General features: G+C 46.1%; 1 protein-coding gene across 3 annotated transcripts in view; it reads left to right on the forward strand.

The window, feature by feature from the left end:
- Positions 1-27,809, forward strand: part of SLC67A1 (solute carrier family 67 member 1) — a 142,342-nt gene that overhangs the window by 109,854 nt on the left and 4,679 nt on the right. For all 3 annotated transcript variants that reach the window (XM_084631917.1, XM_084631918.1, XM_084631916.1), the window contains 2 exons: positions 18,953-19,054; positions 23,889-24,009. In XM_084631917.1, the coding sequence (XP_084488043.1) occupies positions 18,953-19,054; positions 23,889-24,009 (223 nt within the window). The remainder of the gene's footprint in view (positions 1-18,952; positions 19,055-23,888; positions 24,010-27,809) is intronic.

Below are 27,809 nucleotides of genomic sequence, written 5' to 3' on the forward strand. Positions count from 1 at the left end.
TGATGTAAACCTGTGTAGCTCTACCACCTGAGAATCTGGCCTAAAATATGCTGATATTTAGCAAGAATTGTGTTTTCTCTTCAGATCAGGTCTTTAAATAAACCAGTCCAAAGGTATCTGATGTAGACAGTGGCCATAATGGAGTTAATTTTTTAATTACTTTCTACTGAGTTTATTCCAGGTGTGCTGTCTGTCCAGCAGAGCCCTTTTGTTTGTGTACCTGCACCTTTCTTTAGTTTGGCATTTCAGATATATTTGTTTCTGTGGTATAATGTTGGTTGATACTGTAGGCATATGTGTGTGATTAAGGTGCAAGTGAATTCCACCTCTCTAAATGAATGAATGCTGATGAATAACTGCTGAACGGACTCCCTACTTCACTGAGTAAATTAAAGCTTTATTCATAACAAATGTAATGTACTTTTCAGTAAACCACATCGGTTTGATCCTCAGCTACAGAGTAGATTTCTCATTTCCTTATTTTGCTCTCTATAAAATGTCTGTCTAACTTGCTTTGAGGAGCTCTGCAGATTAAAGATGATGCAGGAGACTCCCTTTTATCCATATGTAGGATCTATGGACCTGTGATTTGTTCATTTTCAAGGGATAGAGTAGAAAGGTAGATGCTGATATCACAGAAATGAATGGCGGGGGGGACGGAAATCAAGCAGCGTTTACTTTAAATCTCTCTGTGTATATTCAAAACAAAATGGTTTAGTTATAAGGAAAGCCAAACACACCCCCCCATTGTGTCTCAGAAACAATAAAGCAGCTGGTTTACTGGGAAGAGAACAGCATTTGTGGTTTGCTGTGTTCTTAGCACACATTCCACACACGCAGGGGCAAGAGAAGGGTGCAGATTTGCGGGAGGGAAGCAAGTGATGGTATGGCCCTTATCCACCCACCCAGCCCCCAAAATGCAATCAGATACAGCATTACCAGTTCTTGCAATTTTATTGTGAGCCTTGTGATATCTGAGGCCTTTCTTAAAGCCTCGGCTCTTGGAGTCTTGTGATTGCAGAAGAATCTCAGGGTTACAGGGTTTTTTTAAAGTAGTTCCTAGCTTTCATAGAATATGAGGGTTGGAAGGGACCTCAGGAGGTCATCTAGTCCAACCCCCTGCCCAAAGCAGGACCAATCCCCAACTAAATAATCCCAGCCAGGGCTTTGTCCTTAAAAACTCCTAAGGAAGGAGATTCCACTACCTTCCTAGGTAACCCCAACCTAAACCTCCCCCACTGCAACTTGAGACCATTACTCCTTCTTCTGTCATCTGGTACCATTGAGAACAGTCTAGATACATCCTCTTTGGAACCCCCCTTTCAGGTAGTTGAAAGCAGCTATCAAATCCCCCCCTCATTCTTCTGTAACCCTTCTGCCTGTCAGAGTTGGCAGCAACAAGGGCTGGGTTCAGTATCTAGGGGTTCCATTCCAATAACACAATGCAAAACCGGCTTGAGCCCCCACCCAGTGACCTGGGACAAATATATACCACTCCCGCTGGGCGCCTCCAAGAGGCAATACTTCCCCTCTCGCAAGCACATATTCTGAGTGTAGCAAAAAGCCTTTTAATAACAGAGAGAAACAATGTGGCATTATGTTGGGGAAACACCACCAACAGGATTCATAACACAACCCATGAGCAATTGGGGCATGTCCTTTCCCTTTGGTTCTAGAGTCCAGCAACCCAAAGTCCCAAAAGTCTCACGACCTAAAAGTCTCTGTCCCTGGTCAGGGCAGCCCCAGAGTTCGAAAGTTTATCTGCAGGGTTTTACCTCCCAACCTGGGTGGAGGTGGGGGGGGAGGGGGGGCAGGGGTTAAGGGGCACCTTACATGGTCCAAAGCTGATGGTCCCACCTCTCCATGGGGCGCTGCTCTGCCAGCTGCCCCATGAGCTGCTCTAGGCATCCAACAAACTGCTCTGCTCCACCAGCCACTCTGCTTGCCATCCTGCAAACTGCAATACTCGGCTCTGCCAGCCGCCCCGCAAACTGCTCCACCATATATCTTCAGGCTCCCTCACTACTTAATACAACACTCAGTGATTTCAGCTCTTAGTAAGTTTAGCTCTTTTGTGATTTCATCTTGTAGTAGGGGAGCCTCAGTGCTGATGCACCATTAGCCCAAAGTGAATTCAGCTCAGCAGCCTGTAACTAGACTCCTAATGGAATCAAAATTAGCTCTGATATTCCACAGTGGAGAGAGGAGGAAGTGCAATTAGCATGTAAGGCCCTCACCATGCCACCAAGTATTAATGCCTGTCCCCAGCCTCTCTCAATTCACAGAGTTTTGGAACCCATGTCCCTTGCCTAGCGAGTGCTACTTCGTTGATGGCGAGTCCCTCCATCATAACAAAAGGCCAAGTACAGTTCCACTGTCCTTGATTCCCATAATCAGGGTAATAACAATTTATTCTTCCTGCCCCAATAACAGAGACACTGGGGATCCCACAGCAGCCAAAGTGACCATTTGGGCAGCTATGGCCTCATTCTAGGCGGGGTGGGTGTGCCTATGCAAATGAGATCAGCCCCTGAAGTTCTTTTCCACAACTTGCCACACTTCACCACCAGATGTCAGGGTGGAGCTCATTCTGACTCTGCTTACACTTCTCTTTTGCAAACTAAATAATCCCAGTTCCCTCAGCCTCTCCTCATAAGTCATGTGCTCCAACCCCCTAATCATTTTTGTTGCGCACCACTGGACTCTTTCCAATTTTTCCACATCCTTCTTGTAGTGTGGAGCCCAAAACTGGACACAGTACTCCAGATGAGGCCTCACCAATGCCGAATAGAGGGGAAAGATCACGTCCCTTGATCTGCTGGCAACGTTCCTACTGATACAGCCCAAAATGCTGTTAGCCTTCTTGGCAACAAGGGCACACTGTTGACTCATATCCAGCTTCTCATCCACTGTAACCCCAAGGTCCTTTTCTGCAGAACTGCTGCCTAGCCGCTCAGTCCCTAAAATATAGTCCTGTAAGGACCTGGGACTTAGAACCTGGGTCTGCAGAGCCTGCGGTGGCCAATATTCCCACAATGCCACCAGAATACCCTGGCTGCAGTGAAAAGTTTCAAAATATGATCCCCCATGGCTCAAAATCTGGAAGGCAAATAAAAAGAATTAATGTTAAACTCAAGGTTTTTAAGCAAATCTCATGACTTTAGAGGTGTGACCCCTGGTTTTTGAATCCTGGTGGTTGGCAATACTGATATTTTTCCTCCATACAAAAATGATGGTTCTGCCCCCCCCCCATCACCTCCCACAGGGAGTGATGGTTATTGCCCCCAATCCTTTCAAAAACTGATAGGGTCCTCTTCCTTCCCCTCCCCCTACCTCAAGATATTATACTCCAACTGTTTATGCTGTCTTTTTTTTTTTCTTCGAACATTTCTCCCTTTTTTAGCCTGCAGCAAGTGAGAAGTGGAGGCATAAATAAATACCCCCCCCACTTTCTTGGCATCACTCATCCAGTTCAAGCACTGGCCTAAAGCATTAGGAAAGGAGATTTAAAAATAGCCTTGTGTCAATCTAGGGGGAGGATATTTGGCAGAAAATATTTCTCTTGTTGCCTATCTCTAAAAGAGCAATGAAGAGCGACTCAGGGTACATCTGCATTTGAACTGGACGGTGTGATTCCCAGTTCTCCTAGACAAGCACAAAGCTGACCAGCTGGTAAGTAATACGTATAGCACCTCTGTGTAGGTAGCTTGTTCAAACAGTGAAAGTGAATCATAGAATCATAGAATATCAGGGTTGGAAGGGACCTCAGGAGGTCATCTAGTCCAACCCCCTGCTCAGAGCAGGACCGATCCCCAATTAAATCATCCCAGCCAGGGCTTTGTCAAGCCTGACCTTAAAAACTTCTAAGGAAGGAGATTCCACCACCTCCCTAGGTAACGCATTCCAGTGTTTCACCACCCTCCTAGTGAAAAAGTTTTTCCTAATATCCAACCTAAACCTCCCGCATTGCAACTTGAGACCATTACTCCTTGTTCCGTCATCTGCTACCACTGAGAACAGTCTAGAGCCATCCTCTTTGGAACCCCCTTTCAGGTAGTTGAAAGCAGCTATCAAATCCCCCCTCATTCTTCTCTTCCACAGACTAAACATGCCCAGTTCCCTCAGCCTCTCCTCATAAGTCATGTGTTCCAGTCCCCTAATCATTTTTGTTGCCCTCCGCTGGACTTTTTCCAGTTTTTCCACATCCTTCTTGTAGTGTGGGGCCCAAAACTGGACACAGTACTCCAGATGAGGCCTCACCAGTGTCGAATAGAGGGGAATGATCAAGTCCCTCTATCTGCTGGCAATGCCCCTACTTATATATCCCAAAATGCCATTGGCCTTCTTGGCATCAAGGGCACACTGTTGACTCATATCCAGCTTCTCGTCCACTATAACCCCTCGGTCCTTTTCTGCAGAACTGCTGCCGAGCCATTTGGTCCCTATTCTATAGCGGTGCATGGGCATCTTCCGTCCTAAGTGCAGGACTCTGCACTTCTCCTTGTTGAACCTCATCAGATTTCTTTTGGCCCAATCCTCCAATTTGTCTAGGGTCCTCTGTATCCTATCCCTACCCTCCAGCGTATCTACCTCTCCTCCCAGTTTAGTGTCATCTGCAAACTTGCTGAGGGTGCAATGCACACCATCCTCCAGATCATTAATGAAGATATTGAACAAAACCGGCCCCAGGACTGACCCTTGGGGCACTCCACTTGATACCAGCTGCCAACTAGACATGGAGCCATTGATCACTACCTGTTGAGCCCGACAATCTAGCCAGCTTTCTATCCACCTTATCGTCCATTCATCCAGCCCATACTTCTTTAACTTACTGGCAAGAATACTGCGGGAGACCATGTCAAAAGCTTTCCTAAAGTCAAAGAACAACACGTCCACTGCTTTCCCCTCATCCACAGAGCCAGTTATTTCGTCATAGGAGGCAATTAGATTAGTCAGGCATGACTTGCCCTTGGTGAATCCATGCTGACTGTTCCTGATCACTTTCCTCTCCTCTAAGTGCTTCAGAATTGATTCCTTGAGGACCTGCTCCATGATTTTTCCAGGGTCTGAGGTGAGACTGACTGGCCTGAAGTTCCCAGGATCCTCCTCCTTCCCTTTTTTAAAGATGGGCACTACATTAGCCTTTTTCTAGTCATCCAGGACTTCAGAGCAGTTAGTGAACAGCTAACTAGTCAGTATGAATGAGAGCCTCCCTGAATACTGTAATGCTGCTTCAAAGAACAGATCCAAAGATCCAAACTGGATTTAGTGCCACTGAATCACAGCATTGGCCACTTAGGGTATGAATGCATCCGATGAAGTGAGCTGTAGCTCACGAAAAGCTTATGCTCAAATAAATTGGTTAGTCTCTGAGGTGCCACAAGTCCTCCTTTTCTTTTTGCGGATACAGACTAGCACGGCTGCTACTCTGAACCTACTTAAGGTATGCTGACACTGTATTTTAAAACCTGTCGCAGCAAGTCTCAGAGCCCAGGTCTACAGAGGTGGGCTAGTGGGGTTTGGTCTAATGCTCTAAAAATAGCTGTGTAGCCAGCACTCTGAAGTCACGGGTCAGGCTGGAGCTTGGTTTCTGAAAGCCATCCTCCACCCCGGTCTTCAGACTCTGAGCCCGTATCTTTGCACAGCGCTTTGTAGAGCCGTAGCACAAGCCCAAGTCTGTGGACCCAGGCTCTCAGACTCACTGCCACAGGTCTGAAAACAGTGTGTAGACATACCCATAGGGCCACATCCAGGGACCCAGTGCTTAGCCCAGGGGAGAACAGAATCCTCCTTCCAAGGTTGTAGAGCAGATGCAGAGCTATTCCTTGGAGCCTGATGGAGCCCCGCAGCACTCCTGTGGCAGAGGGAGGACTGTACTAGCCCCGTTCCATCCCTACCGCTTAGTAAGTAGATTCAAAGCCTTAATCAGAATCTTGTCATATCTTCAGCTGCTCCTTGGTTCACAGGGAGCCTCTGCAGTGCCGGATTTTCTCTGCTATGCAAGAGGGGTGCATCCCTTCAACAGCCCTGTGAGTCCAGGCTCCCCAAACACACAACTTGTGCAGTATAACTGCAGCCAGGGAGCCTCCCTCGCCTGTGGTGGTCTGACTCACTTTGCCCCTTAGCGTCACTCATATTTGTTTTACCAATGAACAAAACTTCAGCAGAGGCCTTACACTGTAAGTTTTAATGCAGCTTGTATCCAGTTGGTGGCATGATTGGCTCTGACCACAGATTGTGTCCTCACAGTCCCATGTGGTTCATACTTGGTTAGTGACCATTGTCTGGTATGCTGCTGTCATCTTGCAATTGTTTTGGCACACCTTTTCTTTTGCCATAGAGAAGGGAATTCCCTCCCAACACCATGTGAGCCTGTGCAACCAGTTTGGCTTAGACTTCCTTCCTTCCCCCTCTCTCTGTGCTGTAGAATATCAAAGAGTGCATGGGCCCAGGTTGTGCTGGTGAATGTCCTCTGGGCACTCTCTCCCATGCGGAGACACTATAGGATAGCTGTCATGATTTTCCCACAATGCACTGATATAAACTACTTAGGCAAGTGCAATTCAGCCCCGGTTGCAAAGCAGAAAGGTAGCAGTCTGAACTCAAACTGTGTTTGTTGTAAATGGGTCAGATGAGTGTTACACAAACACAGCTGGTCACATGCCAAATGGCTAGGGTCAACAAGTCTCATTCCAGCATTGTCTTCAGTGATACGCTATTGTGAGGACTACTGATTCTCTTGCCTTATTAAGAAGCCACACTTCCAGGCCACGTTTTTAAATCCAACTGTCTCGCTATACAATAGTATCTTAAATTATCTCTAATGTATTGGGCCTCTTTTCTTAATCCATAGCCCAGGGCTCTGGTGCATCTTCATTCCGAGTTTTTCTTTAAAATGTTAACAAAATAGATTTATTTTAAAAAGGCATCTTCTAAAACTTAATGAGGGAATCTGCCCCAATCCAGTACTTGCAATCTGATCAAAATGAAACGTTCCATGTCTCATAGAGCAACACCCATCAGAGAGACCTCTTTGGCATGAAGCTTGTATATCATTAATTGGCTCAACAAATAAGTTAAGGTATCAAATTATCTCATCCTCTTTTCCTTGGTGTCCAGCTACAAGAGCCAGAACCTCAGCTGGTGTAACTTGATGCTCCACCAGTTGAGGATCTGGCCCAGGAATGTCCTCTCCAGAAAACCTCAGTAATGTGGAGTAGTGGATAGGGCACTGGACGGGAGGAAACCTTCGTCCTGTTCCAAGCTCTGCCACTGACCCACATTTTGACCTTGGGCAAGCTGCTTAAATGTTCTGTGTTTCAGTTGCCCCACCTGTGAAATGAAGGTAATGATATTTACCCTCTTTTGTGAAGAACTTTGACATCTACAAATAAAGAGCATTATGTAGGCCTGCTCAATCTCCCATTGAAGAAGTCTTTCCACTGGCTTCACTGGGCTTTGGATCATGGTTTCTAACAGCTAGGGTAAGTTGGGTTGTTTTAACTTTTTTTTTTAATGGCAGCTTAGAATTTATTTTCAGCTACATCTGTTCCCAGTTAAGCAAAGATCACAGGTTAATAGCACAGGATATTGGAAAGTGCTGTGCAGCTGTAAAATAAAGCTAAGTGATGGGGGAAAGGGGGAGAAAGTTGAGGCCTGGGAAAAGGAAGAGTGAAATCAGATCAGAAAATGAGAAGAGGGTTCTGGAATGCAGTGTCTTAAAGGCAATGAAAACAAAGAATTATTTGACTAGGAGATGAAGCAGCCCCTCAGGAACTAGATATGACCAAAACTGGAATTGCTGAGGTCTGGCAATTAGGTGAAAGTAGCGCGGGTAGCTTAATGGAAGAAATCCAGGGGTCTAGAGTAATAGGGAAGTTGTGATATCCTGATGATGTGTAATTAATTGTGGTTATGCCAATATAAATCCAAACGGGAACTTCTGATCAAAGATAATGAAATGAGGTCAAGAGTTTTGCAAGCAGCCACCTCCACGCTACTCAGCTAGTGTCAGGGAGACTCCCTAAAATCTACAATATATTACAGCAGGCATAGAGAGCTGATCACTGTAGGCTGTTTAGTCAAGGGCTTGGCGTGCCTTCAGTAACACACAACCATTCTCAGTCAGGACTGTGTAAAATTATTCTGATTTCAGAGTGGTCTCATCACAGAAAAGATGTGAACAAAACCTCCTTCAAAGTACATTTACTGAGCCCATGTCTACACTAGGAGTGCTTTATACTATACCGGCAAAGTGGTTCTAGTGGGGATGCAGTTTATACCAGCATATGCTGGCATAGCATTTTCCACCCCTCTCCCCACCCCACCAAGCAAATTAAGCTTTACAAGTAAAAGCACACTTTTTTGCTGGTATAACTACATCTACAGCAGGGGCTTTTGCTGGCACGGCTGTGTCTATCATGAGTCATGTGCCTGACCGACACAGCTATGCCAGCACAAGTTTGTAATGTAGACCTGGCTCCTATGAGAATTTTTGCTTGAAGGTGTAAATTTTATCTCCTTTCTCTCCAGAGAGTCATTTTACACTGCACCATTGATTGCAGCTGGCCTGATAGGAAAGATGTTAGGCTCCAGTTTTCTGTAGAGTTGTAAACATCAGTATATGGAGAAAGTCTAGGCAGTGGTTCTCAGCCAGGGGTCTGAGTTAGGCACCCTTTCCTTTCTGAGCCCCCCCCGCCCGGGGGGCCATGAGTAGGTTTCAGGGCGGCTGCCAAGCAGGGCCAACATTAGACTTGCTGGGGCCCAGGGCAGAAACCAAAGTCCTGCCGCACAGGGTTGAAGCCTGGGCTTGGAGCCCCGCCACCTGGGGCTGAAGCCGAAGCCTGAGCAGTGTAGCTTTGTGGTGACCCCGGTGGCATGAGGCCCCGGGCAATTGACCTGCTTGCTACCCCTAATGTTGGCCCTGGCTTTTATATGCAGAAAACCAGTTGTTGTAGCACAGGTGGGCTGCAGAGTTTTTAGAGCACGTTGGCGGTGGGGGGGGGCTCAGAAAGGAAAAGGCTGAGAATCCCTGGTCTAGGGCATGATGCTGTATCTGCTCTGAACATGCTGAATGAGGATTAGACAAATGAAGCACCTGGAGTTGCTGGCAAGTAACTGATATCTAAGCACCAGATGTGATTTTAAAATTAAAGGGTGGGGGGGGGAGTTTACACATACAGACAAACTGGTCCTTTGACTAAATTTATGTCTTCTTGTCAAACAAATTGTATCTCCAATTACACCGCTTCGGGAAGCAAGAAGTTGTTACGGGATTATTCGAGAGACCGTCTCTGGGAGGAAAGATTTACATTATGTATACTCTCAGTCTGTCCCTCTAGCTTTCTCTTCTGGGCAACAAACAAATGAGTAAAGGATTGGGTTTTTAATTATAGACAGGTACGCCTGCAGAAAATCTACCTGATGAAAGAGGGTTTTAAGAAAACAAACATGAAGTTCTTCAGTTTCCCCGATCTGAAGAATTTAAGCCAATAGAAAAGATGAATGACACCCTGGAGCTTGCAAAATATAAAATATTCTGTATTCTTTCAGGCAAGATGCTATGGTCAGCAGTTTGGGACTCAATATGCGTACCTTCCCACCACCACCCAGCATCTTGATATGCTTCCCTCAATCTCACAAACATTATGTAGCGGGTTCAAAGCAAAAGGTGTTTGTGACAGGAAGTTGTGACCATCTGATAAAGTAAAAAAGCAGGCTTTACTTACCGACATTCCCAGGGCTTTGTACAGGCCCTGAAATTCAAGGGGCGGAGGGCCTGTACTAAGCCACACTTTCCTCTTTTTGTTTGTTTGTTGTTGCCCTGTGGCTGCTGATCTGGTTTGTGAATGAGTCGCACGTACACCCAGTGGATGTTCAGTGTTTTATAGATGACATGGTACCTGCTGATCTTCTGTAGAGTGCAGGTGGATGAATCCGTGGTTGTACAGTTCTCCCCTCGATCCGCTGACAGAATTGGAGCTGTTCTGGAATAACTTCTGTATATTGTATGTTGACCTGATTATTGGGATGTCTACTGTATGAGCACAGTGGTTTAGTTAATAAGGAGAATTTGTTCAGAGGAACCAGACTAAGATGTAGGCAACCACCAAACTGTATGAAGAAGTTAGGCCTGCCCAGGTTACTATGGGGATAATGAGTCTTTAGGAAAGGTAGACATATACTTAGGCTGTGTTGTTTTTTTCTAAATGCTCTGGATGGCATCCACAAAGAGGCTTAGGTGTTGCAACAGTGAGCATCATAGTTAGGGTTGCCAACCCTCCCAGTTGGCAGGAGTCTTCCGGAATCGGGCTTGATCTCCTGGAGACTACTGACGCCAATCCGGGAGATTTTAGGCTGCTAAAAAGTCCGGCAATGCAGCGGGGCTAAGGCAGGCTCCCTACCTGCCTTGGCTCCGCGCCGCTCTCGGTAGCAGCTGGCATGTCCAGCAGCAGCAGCGGCTCCTCGATGCAGGTGTGGCCAGGGGGTCTCGCCTGCTCCCCTGCCCTGAGCTCCGATTCTGCAGCTCCCATTGGCCAGGAATGGGGAACCATAGCCAATGGGAGCTGCAGGGGAGGTGCCTGCAGGCAGGGGCAGCACGCAGTGCCACCTGGCCACCTCGAGCCTAGGAACCGCTGCTGGACATACCTCAGGTGGCTCCTGGAAATGGTGGCAAGTGCCACAGAGCCGGAGCCCACACCCCGAACCTCCTCCTGCGCCTCAACCCCCTGCACCCCTGCCCCAGCCCTGAGCCCCCTCCCCCCCACACTCCCTCCCAAAGTCCGCACCCCCTCCTGCACCCCAACCCTCTGCCTCAGGCTCAGCCTGGAGCCCCCTCCCACACTCCAAACCCCTCTGCCCCAGCCCAGAGCCCACACCCCTGCCCCAGCCCGGTGAAAGTGAGGGTGCGGGAAAGCGAGGAACGGAGGGAGCAGGGCTGGAATGAGCAGGGGGCAGGGCCTCAGAGAAGGGGTGGGGAAAAGATGTTTGGGTTTGTGCAAACCCCCTCTCTAATGCCCCTGCTTCCTATCCCCTGAGTGACCCCCCACCTCCTGACAGGCCCCCCAGGACTCCCACGCCTTATCCAACCCCCACTGTTCCCTGTCCCCTGGCTGCCCCAGAACCTCCACCCCATCCAACCACTCCCTGTCCCCTGACTGCCCCCCGACTGCCCCCCAGGACCTCCTACCCATTTTTTCACTGCCGCACGTGTGCTGCTGCCACCCCCTTAGCAGGGCGCTCAGCCCTGCTGCCCGCAGGGCGGCGTGGCTGCGGAGGAGGGGAGACAGCGGGGGAGGGGCCAGGGGCAAGCCTCCCAGGCCAGGAGCTCAAGGGCCGGGCAGGATGGTCCTGCGGGCTGTAGTTTGCCCACCTCTGCACTGGACTCTGGGGGTGCATCTACACAGTGAGCAGCACTGAGTCCCGGAGCTACATCCTCGGGCTTGTGAGGCTTGTGCTATGGAAGAAAATAAAAGCTAGGTAGACATTCAGGCTCAGGCTCTGAAGTTTAGGGAGCGGGGTGGGCTAAAGAGGCAGAGTCTGAATATCTACACAGCTATTTTTAGCACTGGCCTGTAGCACTGCAAGCCCAAGTCTGTAATCCTGTGCTGAGACATGCTGCTTTGGGCAGCTGCTCGCTGTGTCCACCTACCTTGGGTCTCCCACCTCCCAACTGGGTGCCCTAACCACTGGACTAAAGAGTCATTCCCTCTCTCACCCAATGACTGTTGTACTGTGGATAAATACTTAAATTGCAAATGGAGCATGGAAGTTAGAAAGAGATTTCACTGCTTAAAAGTATTTGCTGGGAGTTTCCAGATCAATATTTCCACTGGCGGTTCAGCGGCTTATCTGTCTTTCAAGAAGAAAAGATAAAGCTGTTTCACCTATGGCATGTGTACACAGCCATGGGCGGCTCTTGTAATTTCACTTGCAAACTATTTCCTTCCTCTTTTGTTCACTGATGACAGACCAGATTTCTGCAAGGTCTCTTTTCACAGTACTTCAAAGGACAAAGGTTAGCACCATATGGGTGAGAATAAGCCCAAGAAAAACAGCCCACGGCATGCTCTTTAAAACAGAGGCTACATGCAAGGAAGGAGCTCAGAACACAAAGATTGAAATAATACTGACGTTCAGCTGCTGCTTTTTCAGTGCCATAAAGTCAGGTTTCAGAGTAACAGCCGTGTTAGTCTGTATTCGCAAAAAGAAAAGGAGTACTTGTGGCACCTTAGAGACTAACCAATTTATTTGAGCATAAGCTTTTGTGAGCTACAGCTCACTTCATCGGATGCATACTGTGGAAAATACAGAAGATGTTTGTTTTTATACACACAAATCATGAAAAAATGGGTGTTTATCACTACAAAAGGTTTTCTCTCCCCCCACCCCACTCTCCTGCTGGTAATAGCTTATGTAAAGTGATCACTCTCCTTACAATGTGTATGATAATCAAGGTGGGCCATTTCCAGCACAAATCCAGGTTTTCTCCCCCCAAACAAACCCCCACTCTCCTGTTGGTGATAGCTTATCTAAAGTGATCACTCTCCTTACAATGTGTATGATAATCAAGGTGGGCCATTTCCAGCACAAATCCAGGGTTTAACAAGAACGTCTGGGGAGGGGGGGTGCTAGGAAAACAAGGGGAAATGCTCAAATAAATTGGTTAGTCTCTAAGGTGCCACAAGTACTCCTTTTCTTTTTAAGGGGAAATAGGTTACCTTGCATAATGACCCATCCACTCCCAGTCTCTATTTAAGCCTAAGTTAATTGTATCCAATTTGCAAATGAATTCCAATTCAGCAGTCTCTCGCTGGAGTCTGGATTTGAAGTTTTTCTGTTGTAATATCACAATTTTCATGTCTGTAATCACGTGACCAGAACACTTCAATCTCTCTGGTCACGCAGACTCCAAGGAGAGACTGCTGAATTGGAATTCATTTGCAAATTGGATACAATTAACTTAGGCTTGAATAAAGACTGGGAGTGGATGGGTCATTACACAAAGTAAAACTATTTCCCCATGTTTATTTCCCCGACCTCCACCCCCCACTGTTCCTCAGACATTCTTGTCAACTGCTGGAAATGGCCCACCTTGATTATCACTACAAAAGGTCGTCCCTCCTGTTCCCCCCCCTCCTGCTGGTAATAGCTCACCTTAAGTGATCACTCCCCTTACAGTGTGTATGGTAACACCCATTGTTTCATGTTCTCTGTGTATATAAATCTCCCCACTGTATTTTCCACTGAATGCATTCAATGAAGTGAGCTGTAGCTCAGGAAAGCTTATGCTCAAATACATTTGTTAGTCTCTGAGGTGCCACAAGTCCTCCTTTTCTTTTTGCCTTTTTAAGTAGATCAGCAAGTTGAGACAGCCCCTGCTGCCAGCACGCTCCCTCCGTCCTGAGTCCTGCTCCTGACCCCTGCTTACCCCATCTCCATAGAGCAGGGGGCAGGGGGACACCCTGACATTAGCCTCTCTCTTCCTGCGCTCCCCCACCCCCACCAGCAAGCAGGAGGCTCCTGGGAGCAGCTCCAAGGCAGAGGGCAGGAGCAGCACATGGCAGTGGGGGGGCGGGACAGCTGAACTGCCGGCAATTGGTAGTCTGCTGGGTGGCTGCTGCACAGGGAATTTAGGGGAGCTGATGGGGGGCTGCCGGTCCACCCTGGTTCCAAGCCCCCACCAGCTAGCTCCTATGGGCTGCTCTTCCTGCAAGCAGTGGACAAAGCAGGCAGCTGCCAAACAGCATTATAAGGGAGCATTGTGCAACTTTAAATGAGCCCCATGTGCCCTAATTGATCAGCAACGTAACAGCGTTAACTGGGACAACTTTAAGTGAGGAGTTCCTGTAGCATATTTTCATTGTGAGGGATGTCCCAGGTTCCATATACTAGTGGAAGACTTTGGGACAGGACAGCCTTTTAATTCTTGCTGTGCATTTAGCTCCAGTCACCACAGCAGGAGAGAGATAAGGAAGAGACAAACTGAGGCAGGGAATGGGCTGAATTTGTATGGTGTAACCCAATTAAATAAAGGCGCACTCTTGGTTCCAGTCTGAGAAAATTAAGACTTGCATTGATCAATGTGAAAAAGTGAGCAGCTCAAATTTCTAATACTGTATTAGAAACTCACTGTGGCTGAGTCAGTCACCTGGAGATCAAACTCCAGATCTCATTACAATACCTGTTGGGTAAGCAGCTGTGACTCAGCAAAGCTGCAGGTCCAATCCAGCAGTGACAGGCCTTCGTGGCATGCATCTCCTTGAGATTTGATTAGTTAGACTGGAATGTTGCAAAAGGCTAATGACTGCACACTTTTAAAAAGGTACGCCTAGAGAAGCATTACTCAGCCACTTCTCCTCCCTCCATTGAATGGTGCCACAAATTGGTTGTAGCACTATGATCACCCCACTAACCACCTCCTGCCATTGCACAGCATGCTTTGTAATTGGTCTCCCTCAGCCTCTTTCTAGTGAGTCATCCCTATGCCTGAGCTGGTGAGCACTGAGGTCATTCCCTGAAAGTCCTGTGATAGGCCCATGCCAATCAAATGGCGTCTCCAAGCAAGGGCCTAACCAGATGACCCCAAAGAAGGTTCCTAATCAAAGCTGTAACTTTAGTCTGCTTGGTGGTGCTGCCTTGTTGGGAGAATTCCCAGCTGCCTGGTAGCTCTGACAGACTGCGCCCACCTCAGCTGGCCCATCCAGCTATTCTGACAATCACCCCATATATTGACACAGCATTGCAGGCCAATGTTAGGGTGCCGCACAGTATTTATTCTGTGGCTCACTGCATCTCCAATACAATATTCTCATCAGCCTCTCCCCCTCCTTCCTCCTACTGATAACTAGAATGGATGTGGCTACTTCACCACTTTTCCCATCCTCCCATTGCTGAGAGGGCCAGGGTATGATAAGTATTTCTGCTCACTCCCTCCAGCTTAACCCTGTTCCTGGCTGCTCCAAAGGACAGAGACCGCAGTAGCCCCAGACAACTTTTAGTGAGAAAATTTTATACTGTATATTAGAGTGAGATAGAGAAAGAGTGAGCACCGTAGGTCATTAGCTGGTGTAAACTGAAGTAGGTGTGCAGGCATTGATTTACCTGAACTGAGGGTCTGATCACAGATGTGCTTTTTTATTCCCTCCCCCCCATTGTTGTCTTCTCTGCTTTTCAGTTTTTTTGATGGTCTGCTTTGGGCTTGAGGGTGCCAGTTAATGCTGTGATGCTCCCCAGGGGTAGCCCAGGTTGTGAAGCACTTCACCATCACCTGCCCGTAGCGTGAGGAAGTCTTGTCTGTGCCTGCTGTGGATCAGCTCCCTGAAACCCCCAGCCTCAGGCAACACAAGCCCTGCCTTCCAGGCCTCCCTCTGTCTGTACACATTAGCAATAGGCACACACCAACCCCTGAGTCCTCGGGAGCATTCCCTGTAGTGCCCAGCCCCTTACGCACCGAACGTTCTCAGAATTACCAGGCCTGCTGCTCCCAGAGGAACAGCACATGCCAGCTTCTAAGATTCCACTCGGGATCACCACTTTACTTAACACCACAGCACTTAGATATGTTTCTAGTGAAAGCAAGAATAAGGTCATTATCAATAAACATATATTCAAGAGAGTAAGAAGATTGGAAACACATGGTTACATACATGTTTCCTAGAGACTAACATTTACTAACAAGTTCCCCTCCTGTCCAAAGAAGCTTATCTCATCCAAAGTTCTCTCCAGTGTTTTCAGCCAGGCCTGCCTGAGACTCCTCTTCCGTGAAGTGGATGCAATTTACTTCTTCAGTGAAGGATGCCAGGGTGTCGTCTTTGTCCTCCAAATACACTAGAGCAAATCTTTGATGTGCACCTCAAGATGGGGGGGGGTCTCCCTCCTCCCCCCCACTATGGACAGAGGGTATCATAGTCTGGGGGAGGCTGTGCCTCCCCAAATAGCCAGGTGTGGCCCAGTCCATGCTCTGTGCCCAGGCCCACTCCTGCTTCCAGCTCTGCTGCTCTTCCTGTGCGGTGGCCCCGGCTTGGGCTGGGGCTGCACCACCCGCCCTCCTGGCGCTCCGGGGCTGGGGAGGCTAGGGTCGCACTGCCCACCCCCCAGTGCTCCGGGGCTGGGGGCACTAGCTTGGGGTGGGGGCCAACAGTTGCAGTGGGGGCGGGGGCGCCTCTGGGCTCCGGGGGGGAGGGGCACGAAAGGGGCGGGGCCTCAGGTGGAAGGGGTGGGGCTGGAGGCTAGCCTCCCCAAGCCGGTGGTTTACGTGCCACCCATACCCCCACACAGTTTGGTTCTTCCTGTTACTATTCTCTCTCTGAAGATTTTACAGTATGTATTATCATCCAGTTTAGCCTTGCGAGAGGAGACCCATTGTGAACTATACAATACTTAATATACATGTAAACAGCCGGATAGATTAACATTTGTTGTCTGACAGAAAACCTGTTTTTCACCTTTGCTGGTGACCGGTCCATAGACAATGACTTTAAGAATGTAATTTTCTGTTTCTATACATAAATCCTTACACAACATCCGTACATGCATTTTGCAATAATCCTGATGACTAGTGTGATACTGGCTTTTATTTGAGACCTCACATGACACACTTTAGTTGACCTAGTAGCGTCCAAAATGTGCCAGGTCATTAATTACATGATCACATATTATTTGTCCACGGGATCTCTGCCTCATTCAGTGAAGCCCAGTTATTCAATATTTTTTTCTATCTTTCACATTCAGTGGGTGATCCAGTTTTCATTTACTGCACATCAACAAGCCCGGCACTGAATACACAATAATTAATCTTCTCATGGTCATACCTGTGGTGCGCTCACCATAGTATCTGAGTGCTTCACAAGCATCAATGAATTTATCTTCTCAACGCCCTTGTGAAAATAGATGCTGTTATTATCACCACTTTACAGGTGGGGAACTGAAGTATAGAGAGATTAAGACCAAAAACGTCCACTAGTTTTGGTGCACCACAGCTCTGAGCCAGAAAGACTCCTAACTTCCATAAATACCTTTGTGGGGCTGGGCGCAAGAGCCTGAATTTTCAGAGTATTTAGCATTTGTATAGGATTTTATGTTCCGAGCTCAGCTTCGGTTGTAGCTGTGAGTGCTCAGCAATTTTGCAAATCCAGCCCCAGGTGTCTTATGTTGGGCACCCAGAAATTGAGGAACATACAGTTAGTGGCTACTTTTGAAAATTTTGGTTTAAGTGACTTGCCCAGCATCACAGAGATAGAAGCAGAGAGAATCAAATTCTTCAAGGAGGCATTCAGCTGCCTTCACCATGATATCATCCTTTCCCTTCCTGTTAGCCCTGGCCTTCTTCACTTCTGAACAAATGAATCAGGGATCAGACAGTCTCCAACCCTGATTAATCCCCAGCAAAGGGTCATCGTGTGAACTCAGTGAAACAGGTGCCCTATGGAAAAAATAGCATATGATCATGTAATTAAAGCTTGTATCATAATGCATACATACGAGGGGGCTGAATTAAGGTTACATGGGCAACCTTAGTTTTAGTATTTCCTCACTTTAGAGTGCTTGACTTGGCAACCTCAACATTCTTTTAATGTAGTTACTGAATGTTGCTGTCTTTACCTTCCAGTAGTGCTTTGTGGTCGCAGCCAAGATCAAGGTCTCATAGTCCTAGGCGTTTTAGTATGGGTGTGTCTACACTTAAAAAGCTACAGCAGCAAAGCTGCACCACTGCAGTGGTGCTGCTGTAGTGCTTCAGTATAGACACTACCTGTGCCCCAAAGAGCTTACAATCGTTATAGACAAGACAAAGGCTGGGAATAACTGTTGCTAGTGTCCCTTCAGTTTTTTGTTAAAAATTCATTACTTTTTCCAGTATTCCACAGATGTTTCTATCATGCCTATCCTGAAATGAAAATCTTTATTACACTGTCTGAGGAGTGTACTGAGCACTCAGAAGCACTATATCAGGAAGATGATCTATTTGGTATTTCTAATTTATATTTATAGTATTTACTCACTCTTGGGGGAGGGGAGAATGCAAAACAAAATCATAATTACTAGAGCTGGATGGAAAAAGGTGAGTATATCATGAAAAGTGTCAAAAGATACGGTTTTTCATTGTGTTTGAAATTTTTCATGAGAGTTTTAATTTTTTTTATGAAAAAAATTGTTTAAATTTTTTCCCTCCCACTCGGGGTGGAGAGTAACCAACTCTCTCACTTTTTTCCAGTTTTAAAACCCATAGCAACATATTTTTTATGTTTATGATATTTTTAAGACACAGGAAGAGAAGGAAAGGCAAGTGTGTTCCTCCTCCTCCCCCCCATCAAAGTGAAAATTTTAGGAAAAAAATTGCAACATTTATCAAAATGAAAAATTTCAACCAAAATGAATTATATGTCGTAAAAATGTTCATGTTGGTATAAAAGGCATTTTACATCCCCTCCCCCCCCAAAAAAACAACTTCATTTGAAAGTTTTGACCAGTTCTAGTAATAACACAGTTTAATGGGAAAATCCACACCCTAGAGGATATCATGTATCTTTCTGGCAGATTTGTGCAGCTTTATCATTGGAATACAAAACTTTTAAACCCATTTAAACCCTACATAGAGGTCTTAAGTGACACACAGGTTTTATGCTGGTCCTCTGCGCAGGGTAAATTTAATCTAGAATGCATTTCAGAATACAGCACTTTGAATCCCAAATGCCTTCCAGGTCCAAGTGCTTTACATACACTAATGAACTGTGTCTTGCAACCACCCACTGAGATAGTGACCTACACTTATTCCCATTTTACAGATGGGAAAACTAAGTCATAGGCAGTCAGTAGCTCACCTGCGGTCACAATACAGAAGTCCTGACTCCCAGGTCCTTGCTTGAAAGACTGGCAACAGTTCCACCCCTATAGCTTGCCCGATAAGATATTTCATATAGTACTTAACATATATGTGTGTTTGCTCTTTTTCTAGGTTGTCCAGGGTCTGGTAATTGGAAGACTAACAAGTCGCTTTACAGAGAGGAACCTGATCATGTTGAGTGTTTTAGTCTTCAGTGGAGTGGGCCTTGCTATGGTAAGAGAAGAGGTGGGATTTTTAAAAGATCCTTAGGCCTGGCCTACATTTAAAAGTTACGCTGGCGTAAATATATTGATGAGGGGTGTGGGTTTTGGGAGCTTTTTAACCAATATAGCTATACCGGTAACAGCTCTCGTGTGGATGCAGTTATATTAGTGTGATTAGTATGACTTATCAGCATAATTATCCCCCTTCCCCCTACATGCGTGGCTATTCTGACGTGAAGCACCTTTTTAACCAATATAGCCATGCCCACGTTAGAGAGGTTGTACTGCTTTAATGAAGTAAAGCAATATGGCTTTGTAGCCTAGACAGGCCCTTAGTGACTTAGGGTCAAAAGGCTCATTGACTTTCAGTGAAACTTGTATTCCTAAAGGGCTTGTCTACACATAAGTTATACTCTCAGCCTATACTGGTGCTGTTAACTCAGTACAACCCTTAGTGGATGCAGTTATAGTGGTATAAAGGTGCTTCCTATATGGGAAAAGGAATAAGCTGTATTACTATAAGAAAACTTTATCCTGCTGGAAGGCCTCATCTACCCAACAGAGTTTGCTGGCATCACACGCACCCACCCATGCCTGCTGTTCCATACAACTATGCCAGCAAAATCCCCAGTGTAAAAACAACTGGGCTGACAGAAGTGTGCTTCCGTCCACTTAGCTAATTCAGGGACATTACCGTGCTGTCAGAACTACTGTTGGCTTATGCTGTGTCTATGTGTCTACACTAGGAGACTATGCCGGCATAGGGATACCAACCAAGGCATTGCAATGTAGATAAGCCCTAACTGTGACCACACTAGGGGTTGTACTGGTATAACTCTTTTGGTAAACAAAATCAACAGTAACAAAACCCCACAACACATTCCCCACACACCTAACCCAAAGAGTCATACCAGTACAAACCATGTTGAGAACAGGCCTGTGTAACTCGATGCTTTTGAAAATCTTACACTCCGTTTTTGCTTGGTTATGTTTCCTGAATGTCTCTGAAAGTAAGCGAAAGTTACAGGCAAAAAACCCACACTTCGACAAAAGTTTGCTCGTGATATTAGGGGTTGGTCATTTTGGTTCGTTGTTTTTAACAATCAAGATTAGTGCCTTTTTGGAATGAAACATAGAACACTTTTTGTGTACCTCAGTCTTGAACTGCCAAGACTCCAGGGTGCATGAAGTCTTGGATGAGGATAACAGAGAAAAATGACAATAGATTCAGCTGTCGGCCTTTAGAAATTCACTGAATGGTTTGGCCTTGAACCCTCTAACTAGCATTTGATTATTGTGTCATGTTGCAATGAAATGGCTGTGTTACAGTGGCAAAAATGACAAGTCTCTTTCACATACCTGTTACACTGTAACCTTGTATGTAGGCACAGAGGTTAAGTGACTTTTCCAAGAGGACATATCAAATCCATGCCAGAGTAAGGAATAGAATCCAGGTCTCCTGACATCCAGACCTATACTCGAGTTATTAGGCAACACTGTGTCCCCTATACAAGTTAGAACACAGAGCTAGGAGCCAGGAAGTTCTGGAGTTTTAGTCTGAGAAAGTAAACCATCGTTTCACTGGGTGACCTTGTGCCAAGTCACCTGATTGCTTTGTGCTGACCTGTCCTTCCACCCAGAGACTGCATAAGAACCAAATTGGGTCACACAAAAGGGGTGCAAATCACCCTTTCCTTGCTCAACCCAGATAAAATGGCCTGTCTTAGCAAGGCTTCCTAAGCCCTACCAGCCAGAGAACTGAGGAATCAAAATCATGAGCACAAAATCCTACATGGGGTTGCATACTGTGCTGCCGTAAGTCCAGCATACCATTCATCATCATCATCACACACAGCTGGCCTGAAACAAGCCTAATGGATGAACTTCAATGGCACCGCCAGAGATGCAGAACCTGAGTGGAGCCCAATTACCCGCCTTAGTCTTGCTATCTCAGGAGTGATGGAGCAGGTTGATGGAAACATTTTAACATTCCTGTCCATGCACCAGACTTTAATTACCTCAGAAGCTTGAGAAATGAGTAAAGGCAATAATGAGAACAACATGAGCCAAGCAAGACGGCATCTCTCATTCAGACTCTTTGTTTAATGAATTTGTTAGATGAGGTGTCATTTAAAAGACTTGAAACCCATCCAAAGCAGTAGGAGTGGGATGCATGCATTTATTGGGCATGTTTTGAGTAATAATAATGAGGAAGACTAAAAAAGGAGTAATTTAAAGAGCATAATTTAAATTTCCTCTGGACAGATCACAGTGTTGTTGCAGGGCAGTGCACATAACTGCCCTACTTACTGTGGATTAATAAGCCATGGTTGGAAGAAATCCAGCCCAAAGAAGTTCTTACTAACTTTGTGGGGGAACTGTGCTGTGAATTCACTTCAGAGCTGGCAGTTGGGACATGCCTAGGGGGCTTGGGACAGCCTGATGGACCTGAGAGACAAGGGTCAGGAATGACTTCCTATGACAACTATTCATAGGAAAATACAGCTGCAGTCCTTTCCACCCAGGAGAGCTTATTAAAAAGTGCTCTGTTCAAGGGGCTGCCAAGACAACATCTGCATGCGGGGTGGCTTTTCATAATGGAGGTCCCGACAGGGATGAGCCTTGTTGAGGCAGCTTGTCGCAGTGTCAGGAGGGCCCTGGCTGACCCCAGCACTCAGATTACAGATCTGGGCTCATAAAATGTTTATGACTTTAATTCCCCCTTCCTCCCTTCCAAGAATGAGCATTAAAGATAGTTCAACTTAATTTTTTCCTCCTACTATGTACTTGCTATTGTTGGCCTGCCAATGGATGCCATGTGTGCAAAACAAAGCCTTTTCCTCAAGAGTGGAAGCAAGTAGAGAGAGCAGATGTTTGAAAAAGAAACCTAAACACCTCCCTGGAAGGGTTTTGGCATGTAGCACAGGAGGTGCTCTGTGGGGCTTTTCATGACCTAAGAGGATAATTTTGCAGCTTGAAAGGAGTCTAGATGATGGGTGCCTATTACCCGGGGGTTGAAGATGGGGCAGGGGTGGGCCAGCTGGGAGACGTGGGGAGTTTGAACAGCTGGGATGAGCATTCAGTGGTCAGAGAAGATGATGCTTCTCATTTGCAGGTGTGGGAAGGCTTACGCGTTAACAGGGGTCTGGGTGGTGGTGCAGAAAGGTTTGTCAGTCAAATGAGGGATGTTTTCCTCTGGGGGTGTCTGGTTTTGACTTGTCCTGCCCCTTCTCTCCTGTTTCCCATCCATTTGCCTTTGAGCCCCCATCCTGGGACCCCAGGCACAACCCTCCCTATCTGAAAAATAAATCCCAGGTTTGGCAGTCATGTTCATACTGGGACCTTCCAACCCTGATTCCTATAGAGCCTCAGTGGGGGAAAGCACTCTCCCCAGCACTCCCTCTGCTTTTAATGGTCATTCCCCACTTTTGTTGTTTGTTATTGAAGGGCCCGTCCAACATTTATCGTCTAATGCAGGAAGCCATGGTTCTGCTCCATCTACTCCCTGCTGCCTCCACACTGCCCAAGTGGCAGACAATTCCTGTGGGTCAGGGGAGTGTTAAAGCTGCATTCTCTCCTGAGATCCCTGCATGAGCTCTGGAAGCATTTGCTCTAGCAAAGTAGCTCTTATTATCCATCCACTGGTCTGAATATTTTGTGCACCAAGGCTATATTCTGTAGCCCTGACTCAAAACTCAGGCAAAGGTCCCATGGAAATTAAGGCACCTATCTACCTTTGCCTCCAGACAGGGGTTGAATATATACATACTTTTTAATCCAGTCAGGACAATGTTTTAAACCTCAGCATGAGTAGGTCATGAGTTAGGTATGTTTCTGGGCTTGTTTTCCCTCTGTAACCAAGAGACGCTGACTGGATTTTATGAAAGGAAAAGCCATGCAGGATGATCCAATGAGTAAAACTTCCAGCTTAACAAAGGATATAAATGATCTCCAGATGACAGTAAAAGAAACACACCTCGAAATTAAACATAGGATAAGAGAGTTCCAGTACAGAGTGAGGGAGGAGGGGCATTAATTTCCTTTCCGTGCTCCAGAGAAATCCATTCATTTGACCAGTAGGGATTGTGAATGAATTCAGAGCTGGTTTAGCCCCACTGCATAAGAAGTTTATTCTTGTACTTTTGTTTAAGTAATAAACTTCTGAAATGACATCTCTGCTCAGAACATGTGCAATAAGAAAATTGTTACACTCACTAATTATGCTCATTAATGTGTCCTTATTAATGTGGGAGACCCGTTCCAGATTACTGAATTCAGTGAATTCATTAGCAAGTATACTGACAAACAGGATTAGCGATCCCAAGGGTACAGTATTACATAATGTACTGTGTTCATTTATTTTGACAAGCAAAGTTTAGTTTTAATTATTTATGATGATGCATTATAATGGGTGCTGTAGAAGCCTGTTTTGTATAAGTAATGAGAACTTAATGAGACTGCACTACAGGCCCCTGCTATTAAATTTTTCCTGAGAGGTGGAGCACACAGCCTGGGGGAAGAAGGGGGGATTGTGGGAATTATCACGCTTTGTGAATTAGCAAAGCAAAACTAGATGAGGTTCTACCTTAATGTATCGGTTACAGTTTCTTACATATACTGAATGTTTATAATACTGTATTCAACACAAATTTAACACAAGTGATTTGAATGGGCTGGATCTTCTATTGGTGCAAATCTGTTTTGCTGCATCAGAGCTTCACCACCGTACACCAACCAGGAGTCTAGTGCACTATGTACTTATGAAAATCCAGGTAGGATTGTATCTCGTGCTGCGCAGGAGCTGGCTTTCTAATAGACAGGGTATATTTTGTTCTGTCACTCAGGTGCTGATGACCAACGTGTTCCATTATTGCGTCATTGCTCTCCCCATGGTATTGGCACTCTGCACTATGGGCATCATTACAGACAGCATTCTCACCAAGTCCGTCCCTCCTTCTGACACTGGTAAGACTTGTTAAAAGACGAGATTTTTTTTTTTTTAATTAGACAATCTTCACACTCAGACTCTGGGCCTTGTGACTTTTAAGGCCCGAGGTTTCAAGCTGTGAGCTGGCATGTGCATAAATGCAGCTGTGCTGGTGCTGTGCTGCCAACCACGACTTAGAGCGTTGTGGGAAGAATGCCGAGTTCCCAGCACATCCCGTCAGGCATAATTTGACTAAGAACAAAGCGTAACCTGTATTAGTCCCGCATCTCTGCCAGCCAATGAACGCTGGTCAGAAGGAGCAGGACTAGAGTTACAAGTGAGCCAGCGACCAGCATCAATTGACGACAGCATAACAAGAGGCAGAATCCTGCAGCCTTTACTTAGACTGAAATCCACCTTGCTGCAGAGGATCTGTGCAAAGCTTTACTTATGCTTAAGGCTTAGGTGAATCACAAGGCCTTGTGTCAGCCCTCTGCACTTAGGACAGCGATCCCAAAACTTTTTACCTCATTTCCCCCCTTCCCCGTGTCCGTGCCCCCCTCCCCCGGAGTGGGGTCACGGCTCTGGGGGGCGGGACATGGACAGGAGTAAGAGGGCTGAGGCTGGGGTCACAGCTGGGGGCAGGGCCAGGAGCCCCCTGAACTCTCCTTTGCGCTGCCCCTAGATGGGCTCGCCCCACAGTTTGGTCCACTGATTTAGGATTAAGATTAATAGATTTGGCCCTTGAAGGGGCTAGGATAAAAGGAAGAGCTACAATATTGGACAGCTAGTTAGCTTGAGTCGTATCTTAAGGTTGTCACACTTCATAGCACCCTTGCCACACTGCTGTAGTGTGGTTGTGCAGCTTTTGTTTTACACTAAGGCACATTTCTGAGAAACATGCCATTCCCTGAGAAATCCTATTCAAACAACTGCATGTAATTTATGTCAGAAACAAGGATGAGCAGGTACAGGATGAACAAAGGACTAGCTTGTACAATATTGACCAAACACTCCATTTTTGACTGTACGTTCCTCATAGTCATTCAGGCTCTTGTTGCCTGCACTTCCACTTGCAAATACCCAGCCATATGTCTGGATCCAACAAGGAAAGGTCCACACAGCTTTCCTGTCACTCAGGTGCTTCTTTTCATGCAAAACCAGGCTATGGGACACCATGATAAACAATAAATGCTCAGAATGGAAACATGGTAGCATATTCTTGTAAATGAGGGGCCCTGTTCAGCCAGAGAGTCACCATAGATATGAATCTTAAAAGGAGTCATGATTTCTGTGTATTCTAATAAAGGAAGTGACTGGCGACCACAATATTGGAGAGGAAGGGTCATGGTCCTGAAAAAGTCTTCATCTGAATGTCCGTGCCTTCCCTCAGTGAAAGAGTTCTCCCAGGATGCAGGGCCATACATATTGTACCAACATCAGCATGACACTCTGAACCTTCCTTTCCACAATGGTAGCGGGCAACTGAGAGGCTGCTAAGCCCAGCAGACTCCTGGGTTTTGCCAAGCAACCTTATTGTCCTATCTACACTGGACAAAACAAAGACTCCTGCCTAACAGCCTCACTGTTCTATGTGAAGACACAGTGAAACTGCTGATGGTCACCCACAGAGCCAGCCACCCTAATCCATACACCCCTCAGAGGAGCAGCTACAGCTTTGGTTGCAGCTGGTTATAATACTTTTACTTAAGCTATTTTGTGATGTTTCCTTGCGCTGTTAAAAGAGTTGTTGCATTTTGCCATAGAAGAGGCTGTTCAGAGGTTCAGTGGTGGACATGTATATTTATTTCCTTCAGATGTGGCCAGAAAATGTATGCACACATCTGTGCTGCCACAGCAATGTTCTGGTAAGCCTTCCCTGGCCCCCACCATCTCTGTCCAAATTATTCTTGCTCGAAGTAGAGGGTCCTTTTGTGTGGAATGGGGCATATTAAGATGAGTTAGTGCCTATCTGCAGGTGATGCTTCTGCTCTCTTAAGCCCTGCCTCCATGGCTCCACTCCACAAATATCTGTGGAGTCGTCCTCTTTTGGGAGCTCCATAACTGGTCCAGTCAGATTCTATCCTGCACTCCCCACTCCGGCTGCAGCTTTATGGGCAGGTGTCCATACAGAGCCCAGTTGAAATTTAACTCATAGTTTGTGCAGTCTGTCAAAGGTTGTAAAGCACTTTGGGATTTTTCTGGATGAGAATGTCCCATTGTTAGCCTGATTTAAGGCTGAAATCTACCCAGCATACATTGTGAGCACTTTGAGCCATTGAATCTCTGTTAGAATTTAATTTGTTTGCTAAAACGTATTTAGTTCACATTGAGCTAAGGACAGAACTTTCCAGGACTCGATTCTGTGTGAATGAAAATCAGGAGTTTCAAGTCTTCAAGAAATGTTTGAGGGAGAGCAGTGGAGGAGGGGCAGTAAATGGCATTTAAACATAGCGCAAATCTGGAAAGCATCCAGACTGCTCTCAAAAGGCTTTTGTGAGGAAAAATGGAGCATGCGTCTCTTTCAAAGCCCAGAGGCTAACTTCAGTCACAAGTGAGCATGAGTTTAGTGGTCTCTTCGTTGTCTTCGTTTGTTTGCGTACATTATTAGGTCACACCCCACCCCCAATTCAGCAAAATTGGCAGTCTCTGCTGAAGGACAGTGGAAGGGGTGGTACTGCAACTTAGGACAAAGGTGCACTTGCAGAGGTTGTATGGAGCCCAGAACTAGCCCATTGGGAAGTGTTGCAAGAAAAGATTGTTTGCATTTGGAGAGCTGTGCATGGGCCCAGAACAGCAATGGCAGGGGATCTAGTAGGTTAGGATTGAGGTGCATTGGCAGAGTTGTGTTTGGGCTCAAAACTAGATTGGCAGGAGGTGCTGCTGCAGGTCAGGATTGTAGTTCTTTAGCAAAAGCATGAGGAGGTTGCAGTAAAAGAGGGGTCCTGAGAGTCATTCACTATCTCAAGTAGGATTTTGTTTTTAAAACTTTGTCTCAAGGCAGAGGCAACAGTGAAATCAAGAGTATCTGACCTAGCAGAGCAATTTCAATGTGTAAGATTTCAGAGTAGCAGCCGTGTTAGTCTGTATTCGCAAAAAGAAAAGGAGGACTTGTCTGAGGAAGTGAGCTGTAGCTCACGAAAGCTTATGCTCTAATAAATTGGTTAGTCTCTAAGGTGCCACAAGTCCTCCTTTTCTTAATGTGTAAGATGTTTCTTTGGAGTACCTGTCTAATGTAGTATGGGTGTCTCCCAGAGAAACAATGCTACTAAAATGCCTGCCACCCATTTCTGATCTGGGGTGACACCATACTGTAGCCGTTCCACCCACATTCCAGATAAAACTATTGTCCCAACTGTACAAATGTTAAATTTACCCTACAAATTAGTCATTTCTACTTGCATTTGTTAATAAATCTCTGCCTTTTAATAGCTCTTAAGCTTGATGTGATATTGTGACATTAAAGCTTTTCACATCAAAAACACAGAAAGTGGAGTTAGCCTTGAAGATTTTCAGTTAATTTAAAGAACTCATATTCGCAAGATCGTTCTATTCGCCAGTTCACCTTGAGGAACTCCCTTGGGAATTGTGTCTGTCTTGAGTCTCGCTGAAGGAATCTTCTGAAGATCTTTTCATTAAGAGGCCTATCCTATATTGTCTAAAACCAGTTGTTGTCTTTCCATTGATCTTAATAAGCCCTGGGTCAGGCCTTTATGATAAAGAGGGGACTCGCCCCAGATTAGAGTGCTCCTCTTATCAAAGAGCTGGAAGACTGGATAGAAGTTAGTGGAAGCCGATTGTCCAGTGAGGATTTTCTTCTCCACTGTCACCAAACATT

This window comes from Lepidochelys olivacea (genome assembly GCF_965140295.1).
Source record: "Lepidochelys olivacea isolate rLepOli2 genome assembly, chromosome: 6".
Classification (NCBI taxonomy): Eukaryota; Metazoa; Chordata; order Testudines; family Cheloniidae; genus Lepidochelys; species Lepidochelys olivacea.